This window comes from Pteronotus mesoamericanus, unplaced genomic scaffold (assembly GCF_021234165.1).
Source record: "Pteronotus mesoamericanus isolate MK-2021 breed Mesoamerican mustached bat unplaced genomic scaffold, CSHL_Meso_final contig_50, whole genome shotgun sequence".
NCBI classification, from domain to species: Eukaryota; Metazoa; Chordata; class Mammalia; order Chiroptera; family Mormoopidae; genus Pteronotus; species Pteronotus mesoamericanus.
In genome coordinates this window covers 30,976,756-30,989,304 of record NW_026555186.1, presented here as the reverse complement: position 1 = coordinate 30,989,304, position 12,549 = coordinate 30,976,756, and the positions used below count along the sequence as shown (strand labels likewise).

At 38.2% G+C, this 12,549-nt stretch overlaps 1 protein-coding gene across 2 annotated transcripts in view; it reads left to right on the top strand.

The window, feature by feature from the left end:
* Positions 1–12,549, top strand: part of HOMER1 (homer scaffold protein 1) — a 119,456-nt gene that overhangs the window by 87,934 nt on the left and 18,973 nt on the right. For both annotated transcript variants that reach the window (XM_054578527.1, XM_054578526.1), the window contains exon 6: positions 12,229–12,385. In XM_054578527.1, coding sequence (XP_054434502.1) covers positions 12,229–12,385 — 157 coding nt within the window. The remainder of the gene's footprint in view (positions 1–12,228; positions 12,386–12,549) is intronic.

Genomic DNA, 12,549 nt, shown 5'->3' with positions numbered 1-12,549 from the left:
TCCCTCTTTCCCCCCCTTCACCCCTCCCACCCCGCCCCCTGCTCCCACAGTCAGTTCCCACTCTGTTGTCCATGTCCACGGGTCATTCACACATGTTCTTTGTCTAGTCCCTTCCCCTTCTTTCCACCATTGTCCTCCTCCTCCATCCTCTCTGGTCACTTTCAGTCTGCTCCACGTTTCCATGTCTGTGGTTTATTTTGTTTGTTAGTTTATTTTGTTGAATAGATTCCACTTATAGGTGAGATTATATGGTATTTGTCTTTCACCAACTGGCTTATTTCACTTAGCATAATAGGTTTGTGTTTTTTTTTTTTAATTGTCCAAATACATTTGTCTTCATTTTCCTGCCACCACTTTCCCCAGCCCCACCTACCCCCACCCCACCTCCCACCCTCAATCCTTCCCCACTTTGGCTTTGCCCATGGGTCCTTTATACATGTGCCTTGATTTGACCTTTCTCCTCTTTTTTCCATTTCCTGCCCTCCTTCCCTCTCATTACTGTTCGTTTCTTTTTCCTTCCAGTGTTGCTGGTTGTATTTTCCTTGCTTGTTTGTTTTGTTGATTAGGTTCCACTTATAGGTGAGATCATATGATATTTGCCTCTCACCCCCTGGCTTATTTCACTTAGCATAATGCTCTCCAGTCCCATCCATGCTGTTGCGAAGGGTTGTAGCTCTTTCTTTCTGCTGCGTAGTATTCCATTGTGTAAATGTACCATAGTTTTTGATCCCCTCATTTATGAACGGGCACTTAGGTTGCTTCCAGCTCTTGGCTATTGTAAATTGTGCTGCTGTGAACACAATTGGGGTGCATAGTTTCTTTTGAATTGGTGTTTTTGGATTCTTAGGGTATAATCCCAACAGTGGAATCACTGGGTCAAAAGACAATTCTATTTTTAGCTTTTTGAGGAAATTTCAAACTCTTTTCCACAGTGGCTGCACCAGTCTGCGTTCCCAGTGCACTAGGGTTCCCTTTTCCCCACAACCTCTCCAGCACTTGTGATCAGTTTTTACAAAAGGGAAAACAACACAAATATTGACTGTGTGAAGATAGTAGACACTAATTCACAACACCACTTGAACAAATTTTTTCTCACTTGTGAACTAGCATAGCTTTTTACTCCCCTCCCTTAGTCCCACACCCAACCCTCCAAATTCACTGATGTAGGGAAAGTATGGTTAACATTAAAAATAGTTGAAATGCCTGTAAAGTAGTTTGAACCTTTCAGAAGTGAATTTCTTTTGAGCAAGAAGTTGGAATCCACACCTCCTACCATAAACGACTGTACATTTTCAAAGGGAAGCTCTTTATTCATTTTAGATCATTGCGGGTAGGGACCTGCAGTGAGAGTAAAAAGTGGAAGTGAAATTGGGACCTCCTGTGGTCCCTTCATCTTTTATCTCCTTTCCTTGGTGATAGCTGCCTTAAGGCAAAGACCACAGAAGGCACTGTGCCCCGTGCATATTAGAGGATGTTACAGTACAGAGCCATCCCCAGTGGGAGCTATTCTGTAGCAGGTAGAAACGCTTCTGTTACTGCTGGGAGCAGTTATGGGAGCCAGGGAGTTTCTAAAGGCCTCTTTCGTGGATTTTTTGGGTCCCTCCATTTAAGTGAGTAAAGAGTGGGGTGAAGCTAGACTTTTTGTTCTCTCTAAAATCAAATGGGAAACTGCCTGAAGTGCAGCATGCTTGTATGAGGTAAACATAATGTAGTTTAGATTCAGATTTCACCTTCCCTTTTCTCTTACAATCAGAAATCAACCTTACCACTTTTATAAGAATCATTTCTGTTTACTTATTTCCTCACTCCATTAACTTGCTAAATTTATTCTAAAGTCTACAGCAAATATTTAAACTTATTATAAATACTACATCTATAGTACCTAAGGATGACAATAGATTCATTGAGTGCCCACCTGATGTGGGTTTAATTTAAATTACATCAATTTGTGTACATCACTAATCAAAATATCTCCCTTAAAATATTTCGTGTTAAATCTTTTTAGCTTTTTCATAGCTCAGTGAAGACTCTTTCAAGATTCTTTATTGCTTGTGCATTTGGAAGGTACTAACATTTGAGTATCTATTGTGTGCTTTCTTCAAAGGTACTGTCATATGGGTTATTTATTCCTCAGAGTCATTCAGTGAAGATAGTTAATATCAGTCCTAATTTTAGAGATGAGGAAACAGACCTAATGAGGTTAGATAACATGCCCAGGGTCCCATAGCTAGCAAATGGCTGGAGCCACAGTTTGAACCAAGTCAACAGACTTCTGAGTCCATGCGTTTCTAAAAAATTGACACATAATTGACATGCAGCATTGTCTTAACTGTAGGTGTACCTGAGCCTATGTATATTTTTTAAACTTTTTAAAAATTATCACAGGAGGATGTGTTTATTGATTTCAGAGACAAAGGAAGGGAGGGAGAGAGAGAGAAACAGAGAGCGAGAAACATCAGTGTGAGAGAAACATCGATCGGTTGCCCTCTGCACACGCCCCGATGGGGGATCAAACCCACAGCCCAGACATGTGCCTCAAACAGGGATCGAACCTGCAACCTTTTCTTGGTGAACAGGATGGTGCTCCAACTAACTGAGCCACCCAGCCACAGCTCTGAGCCAACACTTTTAACCACTGTTTCACATATGGTTCTTGCTTAATGTGTATATTTAACAATATTCTTTTTTTAAAAAAAATTGTATTGTTGTTCAATGACGGTTGTCCCCATTTTTCCCTCATTGCTCTCCGCTGCCCTGCCCACCCGCCACTCCCACATTCAGTCCTCCCCCCGCATCGGCCTTGCCCACGGGTCCTTTACACGTGTTCCTTGACTTGCCCCTCCCCCTTCTTTCCCCCATTATTCCCGTCACCCCTCCCCTCTGGCCACTGTCAGTTTGTTCTTTATTTCCATGATTCTTTACAACTTGGAAATTTCTATTTGTAGACTGATAAAAGAAATGGGGTACACATTTTGAAGTAATTTGTTTCAGATTAACTTTATAACTTCCTTAGAAAATTCAATGATGTTTCATTTTCTTTACCAGAGTAAAATTCTGTATTTTATCTGATTTCAGATGTTTTTGATAAGACACCATTATTTTATATACTGCCATGAAAAAATATCAATTAAACTGACTATAACAGCTTTTTCAGACTTACTCAGATGCAGATGTCAATGTGTCTGTGGAACTACATTTTACATCAGTAATATATATAAGATAAATGGTTTAAGATGTTTCTATAATTTCATAATATTCAGAGTCCAGGTCTTCTGATTGACTTTTTTACTCTAATTTATGTCCGCTTTTTTCAACCCAATATCATGGCTATCAGTAACATTGGTGGTACAGTGTTTCTTTAAAAACTGCCTCCCTCTTGTCTCTGAGATTTTCTTCCAAGCCACTGTTTATTAAAAGCTATAATGCTTTTAATTCCACTTCAATTCTAAACACCATGTTTCCGAGAATATGACCAAGTTATTTTCCGTTTACTACAAGAACTGTCTTTAAAATTACCAGCAAATATATCTTTGTCTGTTCCCCTGTAGCCATGATTTTCTGTATTGTGTGTTAATCCAGAGGTGCCAGGCTACGTGCAGAGATGATGGATTGCGAGGCAGGTGGGGAAGGAAGCCGAGCTGGACAGTGATACCTGGAGGGCTCTCAAGGCACACACTGAAAGCGGGGGTCCGGGGGGGCGGTGTTGAGGAGCAGGCGCCAACAGGAGGGTCGGGGCCAGAACACCGGGAACATCAGAGCAGAGGACGTCAAGGGTCAGAAAGGTAACCAGAAGAGTTGGCAAAATTACAGTAAGCTTAGAGAGACACCTTGGTAAGCACTTAGGCAAATTAAAGCTTTTAGCTGTATCTGTCAAAAAACCCTTCAGTATACTAGGCTGTTTGCCTGGCAGGCCTTGAAATCCCTACTTGCTGAAGTCCTTTGGATGAAAAAAATTCTGATTATAAACAGTGCATAGTTACTTTGTTTTCATTTAAAAGACTTTTTTTCCTTTAAAAGGGTAACTTAAATTGTATTAAGAAACACAAATTTAAACCCTAAAGTATTACAGAGAGCATTGGTTTCTAAGTGGAACTAGGCTGGGGCCAGCAAGCCAACATGAGAGCACCTAGCCCAGAAAATGTCACACGAGTGCGTTAAAGTCCACGTTGGTTGCTCTGCATTCTCAGGTGTGGAGAGGGAGTGACAAGAAACCAACAGGCGGCTCCTCAGACAAGGCAGTACGGCGAGGTGCTCGAGTCAGCTCTCTGCCTTCCATAGTTAGGGAGTGACCTCATCATCAACACTGAGAGTAATGTTGAGAAGGAAGCCTGTTGTAGTATGTTTTTAAGTCCTCTTTTGAAAGCGTATCTGGATATTTTTCATGGTTTTACATAATTATAACATGCTTAGGAAGTACATGCAAGGGGCTCCCATTCTAGAGACTGATGGTAGATCTTGGTTCCTGGAGGCATGGAAAAGAGACAGCTTTCTTCTTCTTTAAGATTTTATTTATTTACTTTTAGAGAGGGGAAGGGAGGAAGAAGGAGAAGGAGAGAAACATCAATGTATGGTTGCTTCTCGTGTGCCTCACTTGGGGACCTGGCCTGCAACCCAGGCATATGCCCTAGACTGGGAATCGAACCGGCAACCCTTTGGTTCTCAAGCTAGCACTGACTCCACTGAGCCACACCAGCCAGGGACAGGCAACCTTCTTAACCTCTGTAACTGATCATCGGCATATAGGGTTTACTCCACAGGTTAAATCAGTGCATTGCTCATGCACTAGACTCTCAGTTTCATTAAATAGTCTAACTCCTTGTTAGATGGTACTTTTGAAGCACTTTTTCTTTTAGATATTACATAGCTAATTTAACAAAGTTTACTCCTTTCTTGCAGAACTTTGACCTTAGATAAAGGAAAACTGTCAAATTCCAGCTTAAAGAACCTTTCAAATGATGTTTTAAGAATGTTTTTGAACTCCTTCAGCTGACTTCTAGATCTGAAGAGCCGACAGGAAACCAGCTGGTCCTGTTTGAAGGGAAATTTTACCGAACAGTCACAAGAATAAAGAATTATTTTGCCCTTATTCCAGCATTCAGACATGAGATCATAGTGGTATTTCAAAATATCTTCTGACTCACTGGTGTCTCCAGCTGAACAATTTAGGGGTTTCTTTGTCAGCTGTTTACTTAATGTGAAACTGTCAAAATTGTACCTGTAAAAAAGGGCCCAGTTAGCCAGAGAACCCCAATTTTTTAAACAATATTCCTGAAGTGTAAGATGAACTTAAAATTTTGGTATCAGAATTGACCCCAAAGTATTAATTACTGCTAAAAATTAGTCTAATGGGGGAGGAATGTGATACCTAGAGTTGTAGATTAAAGAAAGGAACATTGTTTCTTCCAAATTGCAAAAGTGTGCCAACTATGTAAAATTATATATGTGCTGAATATAGCAGAGACAACAGCTCACAGAACTTCCTTCAGTAATTGTACAGAGTATATATTATTATTCCTATTGTATAGATGAGAATACAGAGTCATACAGCTAACAAATGACAGAATAGGAATTTAAAATTAAGTTTTTCCATTCTGAACATTGTATATTCTTCATTTTCATTAAACTGTAGAAAATATTTTTCTTAATTATTTTCTTAATTATTTTGTCTATTTGGAGTCCCTTGAGATGCCATATGGATTTTAGGATGGACTTGTCTATTTCTCCCAAAGACATGGTTGGGATTTTGATAGGGATTACATTGAATCTGCAGATCACTTTGGGTTGTGTTGACATCTTTACAGTATAAAGTTTTCCAATCCATGTACATGGTATACCTTTCTGTTTATTTCTGTCTTCTTTAATTTTATTCAGGAACATTTTTTAGTTTTTAGTATTCAAGTCTTTTTACCTCCTTGGTTAAGTTTCTTTTTTAAAAAAAGATTGTATTTATTTATTCCTAGAGAGAAGGAAAGCAAGGGAAAAAGAGAGGGAGAGAAACAATGATGGGTTGCTTGTGCATGCCTCCTACTGTCCCCACCTGCCCCCAACCGGGGACCTGGTCCACAACGCAGGCATGTGCCCTTACTAGGAGTTGAACCAGTGTCCTTTCAGTTCACTGGACAATGCCCAACCCACTGAATCACACCAGTCAGAGTGATTAAGTTTATTTTTCAGTAGTTTATTCTGTTCGGTGCTATTGTAAATGAAATTGTTTTTTAAATTTTCTTTTCAGATTGGTCAATGTGTATGGAATTGCAACTGATTTCTGTGTGCTGATTTTCTATCCTGCAACATTTCTGGACTCATTTATCAGTTTTAACTGGATGTGTGTGTGTGAAATCTTTAGTGTTTTCTACATACAGATCATATCCTATGCAAACAGAGATAGTTTTACTTCTTCATTTCCAATTTATATGACTTTTATTTCTTTTAATGGCCTAATCAGTCTGGCTAGGACTTCTGGTACTACGTTGAATTTAAAGTGGCAAAAACTAGCATCTTTGTCTTCAATCTAATCTTAGAGGAAAAGGCTTTAGTCCTCACTTTTGAGCCTTTGAGTCTGATGTAAGCTGTGTGCTTTTCATGTATGACCTTCATTATGTTGAGGTAGTTTTCTTCTATTCTTAATTTGAGTGTTTTTATCACAAAAGAGTGTTGAATTTTGTCAAATTTCTACATCAGTTGATATCATGGTTTTATTTTCTTTTATTCTGTTATGTGGTGTATTACATTGACTGATTTTGATATGTTGATCCATCCTTGCACTCCAGAATCTTTTAATTTCTTTTTATTTTTATGAAATCTCTTTTATTAGATTTTGTTTAATGGACCATGCTTTTGGTGTTATATATCTAAGGAATCTGTGCCTAACAAAAGGTCACAAAGATTTTCTTCTATGGCCTTCCAGAAGTTTTATAGTTTTATATTTTGAATTTATTTTTATATAGGATATTTGATATGAGTCAAGATTCTTTTTTTCCCTCCCCCTCTTTTTTAGGTGTGGTTATTCAGTTGTTTCAGCACCAGTTGTTTAAAAAGACTATTCTTTCTCCATTGAATTGCCCTGGACCTTTTATAATGATCTTATTTTAATAATTTTCAGGTATTTTTATACCTTTATGGAGATTCAAGATTCTATCATATATTCTTTCATGTTTATAACTTTAGTATTTCGTATAGTACATGTCTGCTAGTAATGAATTTTCTCACCTTTTCTTTGCCTGAAAAACCCTTTATTTCACTTATTTAGAGAGGTATTTTCCTTGTGTGTAAAATGCTTGGTTGAGAATTGTGTTCTGCCCTGGCTGGTATGACTCAGATGATTGAGTGCCGGCCTGCGAATCAAAGGGTCATTAGTTTGATTCCCAGTCAGGGCACACGCCTGGGTTGTGGGCCTGGTCTCCAGTTGGGGACATGTGAGGGGCAACCACACATCAATGTTACTCTCCGTCTTTTTCTTCCTCCCTTTCCCCTGTTTCTAAAAAATAAATAAATAAAACTTTTTAAAAAGAGAATTATTTTCTTTTAGTACTGTCACTTCATTATTTTCTACACGGCTTAGTTTGTGATCAGAAATCTATGTTTTTGGACTTTTTGGATATGTCATATTATTTTTTTTGAAAAATTTCAGTCATTAGCTCTTCAAAAATTTTTTCTGCCCTCTTCTCTCTCCTCCTGGGACTCCAATTACATATTTGTTAGACAGTTTGATATTTGCTGCCTTGTGTCATAGACACCATATTTCTTTTTCATTGTTTTTTTTTTTTTTTTTGCTTTGTGTTTCAATTTGATGATTTATATTGGCATGTTTTCAGATTCACTAACTTTTATGCAACCATGTCAAGCATTCTTCACCTCTTTTATCATGTTGCTTTTAACTTTTTCCTGGGATTTCCACTTGACTCTTAGAATGTTCATCTTTTCACTGAAATTCACCATGTGATGATGCATGTGTCCTCTGTTTCCATTTATGTCTTTAACGTACCTATTTTATATATATTTTTTTTGATAAATGTGACATCAGTATTGTCTCTGAGTATCGCTCTGTTAATTGCTTTCTCTCCTGACATAGGGTTTTTTCCCTCCTTTTAGGTATGTTTTGTAATTTTTTTATTGAACATTAAGCATAAGGCATTCAATGAAGGTAAATAGTATTTATTACTTACAGTAAAATAAATGCTGTTTACCCCTGACAGGGGGCCCGACTTCTCTTTCAGGCTGTTAGCACAGGGGCTCGGCCAGCTTCCACTGTGGTGACCTGGATTTGGAATTTGTTATTGCCGTGGTTACCATGAGTACATCACAGGCTTCAAACTTCTCAAGCATTAGTTTTCGCCTAGAGTTGGGATTGGCTTGCTAGAAGGTTTACTCATTGTTTCTCCTCCGCCCTCAGCTTTGGTCTCTTCTATGTACTTTTACCTTTGAGGGGGTCTTCCTTTACACTCTTGACCTTCCCCTAGTAGATGGCTGCTGTCAGCTTGGTGGTAGGGGACAGGATGGGGTTCTCTGTTATTCTTGCCCACCTCATTCTTGGGCAGACTCAGGGTCCCAGGGTCCCAGGGTCCCAGGGTCCCAGGGTCTCAGGGATGAGGCTCTCTCAGTGATCGTGTTCCTCTCCCAGTGGCAGGTAAATTCAGCCTTGTACTGGGGGTCTTGGTGCAGGCATTTCCTGTCCCATCCCCCAAGGTTAGAGACCTCTAATAGTCTGAGGCTAGGACTGTGTTTTCTGTTTATCCCACAGGTTATGGAGTTTTATTCTTCTACTTTTCTCCAAGTATAATGGGTCTTCATCTGTGCCTGGGAAGGTAGGAGGCAGGGGTGACAAGATTTGCTGACCTCCCAGTGGCATAAGGACCGTTTTCCCCCCGTAGCACAGAGGGATCTTGGCCATGCTTTGTGGCTTTTCCACAGTGGTAGATACTCCCCTCATCCACGGGTTCCTGGAGATTCTGTCCCTGTGGAGTGTGGGGCCTGGAACAGCTTCCCAAACCTTATCCTTTTGGGTTATATGGCAGCTTTTATACATTGACATGATTGATTCAATCTTTGACCATTGGTGATTGAGTCAATCTTCAGACCCTCTCTCCTCCCCAGAAATCTGGAGGTGGCACTAAAAGTTCCAGCTCTATATTCATTTTTATCACAAGAAGGTGCTCTCATTGCTCCTATGGCTTAGGAAATCCCAAGGGTATGGGGAGCTGTGAGCCAGGAACCATGGACAAAGACCAAAATATGTATTTATTATAAATCACAATACCACAGATACATAGTGTGGATTTTTTTTTTCTTTTATAAAGGTGTATGTATTAGTTTGCTTGCTAGGACTGCCCTCACAAATACCACAGACTTGGTGGCTTAAGCAATAGAAATTAATTTTCTTACAGTTTGGAGGCTAGAAGTCTTAGACTATCTTGACATTGACAGGCTTTTTTTTTTTTTTTTTCTGTCTGAGGCCTCTCCTTGCCTTGCTGATGCCAGCTTCTTCCAGCGTCTTCTGATAATCTTCCTCTATACATATCTGCGTCCTGATCTCCTCTTCTTATCAGGACACCAGTCCTTGGATTAGGGTTTACCCTAATGACCCCATTTAATCTAAATTACCTCTTTTAAGACTTTGTCTCCAAATGTAGTCATATTCTAAGATACTAGGGTTAGAACTTGAACATATTAACACAATTCAGCCCATAACATATAGAGCTGAAAAACAGTGGGAAATGCAGAGATCATCTAGGACAGCACTATCCAGGGGAACTGTCTGCAATGTTGAAAAGTTCTCTCTCTGTCTTTGATGTCCAATGTGGTAACCACTAGCCCTGTATGGGCATTGAGAACCTGGCATGTGGCTAATAGGGCTGAGAAGCTGAATTTTTAACTTTAATTTTGAGCAATTTAAATTAAAATGGCCACATGAAATTGGAGGCTAACATTTGGAAATGGCAGATCTTAACTGCTCCCTTTGACATTTCAAGAACTGAGATCAAAGTGATAGACAGACTAGTCTGTAACATAAATAATTATTGAAAGAGCACACAAATAATTATTGAAATAATTATGAAGTAGGCTGAGTTCTCAATTTCTTAATGGACTTTGCTCTCTATAGCCTATTTTAAAAAAACCTAGAGCCCTGGCTGGTGTAGCTCAGTGGATTAAGTGCTGGCCTGTGAACCAAGGGTCGCTGGTTTGATTCCCAGTCTGGAGCACATGCCTGGGTTGCAGGTCAGGCCCCCAGTATGGGGCATCCGAGGGGCAACCACACATTGATGTTTCTCTCCCTCCCTTCCCCTCTCTAAAAATACATAAATAAATAAAACCTTTTTTAAAAAAACCTAGAGAAATAAAATACAAAATACCTTCTTTTTTCTTTTTCCTGCTATAAAGATATGTAGTAATCTTACTTTATAATTGCAAAACTTTTGACAAGTGGAATTTAGAAATAAATATTCAAAATTATTTTTGCTCTCTTTAACTTTTAAGGGGTTTCATATTTGCACATATCAAATGTTTAAATGAGTTCAATAAGATTTTCGTTGTCAGACTGAAGGGTCTATTTAAATAAAACTCATCTCTGTAGCAGAAAAATAGGGAGGTGGTTTTTAAAAATTTATAATTTAGCTAGAGCAGGTGAATCAGTGCGAGCTTTGCTCAGAAAATCTGAACTTGGAAGATAATTCCACAAAAGAAGAACCAGAAAAACCTTTATTGTTAAGGATAGAAATTAATAGCTTAACTAATCGTTTGATTCGGTTCTTTCATGTTCTGATGACGTTTTCTCAGTAAAGTTTAGAAATTTTTTACTTTTTAAGCTAATTTTAGACATAGAAAATTATGGAATATACAGAGAATTCCCATATGCTTCTTACCCAGCTTCCCTTAATGTTAGCATCTTCCATAACCATAGTATAATTATCTCAACCAGGAAATTAAACTGATACAGTACTGTCAACTAAACTATAGATACCAGTTTTCACCAATGTCCCTTTTTTGTTCTAGGTCCTATCCAGGATCCAGCACTACATTTAATTATTCCTTCTTAGTCTCCTCTATTCTGTTTCTTAGTCTTATCTCTTCTTGGCACTTCTGGAGAGTACCAGTCAGTTTTTTAGAATGTCTCTCAGTTTGGGTTTATAGGATGTTTTCTCATAATTGGGATGTGTATTATGCCTTTTTGGCAAGAAGACCATAGAAATGATCTCATAATGCTGATATGTCTTCTTATTCATGATGAGCTTTAGAAATCTTGATGATAGAAACTGTGCTTTCTTTTATCTAATATATTAAAATTACTGTAAAATATCAGCCCATCAAAATACTTGTTCTGTGATGCAAATGACATCAAAAATCAAAATGCTGATTAAAGAAAGCTATTATCACTAGATAGTTAATGAAATGGGGTTAGTAGAATTTCACTAATAGGAATAAACTGTTCAATAATGAGAAAGAGAAACTGCATGTTTCCTTAAAATGAGGCAATTCTTTCTTCATTATGAAGTTAAGAAGGGAATTATCAAGAGGGGGGCTTCCCAACTAGTAGAATTGTCTTTGTAATTGAAAATCGTCTTGGTTGAAATACTTAACTTTGGATAACTTATCAAGTAGAACATTAAATGGGGGAAAGGATGATTGTTTTAAGTTTTGTTCTGTCAATGACACTGGAATTCTATCAGAAATTAAATCATTAGTTTCGAGGTCTAACCTGCCATATGACCTGATGAAATCAATTTATTGCAGTAATTTTTTGTATCTTGGGCATAAAAATTCTCAGTAAGATGAAATAAATCAACAATAATTTTAAATACTATATTATAAGTTCCAGACCTTATTGAAATATTGAAACATGACCATATGTTTTATATGAGGGAATGAAATTGTACTCCAGGCTATGGTGCTCTTCAAAAATATAGTACATTGTTAGATTTTTTTCTATAGGTATTTTTCAGGATATAATGTTTATTCCTCAAAAGAGAATGGGTAGGAACTCTTCTGTAGATACCTGTCTTGTTGTGAATAGAATTTTTCCATATTAAGCCTACTACTTTGGGACTTTTTATATTTCTTCATTTGCTAGGCGTCCTTCACCAGGAACATTTCAGTGAAATATTTGCATTTTTATTCTTCTGGGGTTGACTTTGAAATACTCATGGACTATAAACCAAATAATAGACCCAAGTACTGCTGTCCTTTCAATGTAATAATATTCAGTGTAATGGATACAACTTTCTTTCATTTTAGTTCAGCAATCAGCAAACATTGGGAGGCTGAACTGGCTACCCTCAAAGGAAATAATGCCAAACTCACTGCAGCCCTGTTGGAGTCGACTGCCAACGTGAAACAATGGAAACAGCAACTTGCTGCGTATCAAGAGGAAGCAGAACGTCTGCACAAGCGGGTAAGTTCAGGGCTGATGTCCATGGAATTTATGGCTAGAAAATATCTTTAATCAGAGGAAATTCACATGGAGATTCAGCATAGGGATACATTTGGAGATTTTCATTGGTTTTTGGAACATATATGGGTTGTATTATGTGTGGGTTTATTGATTGATAAAAATGT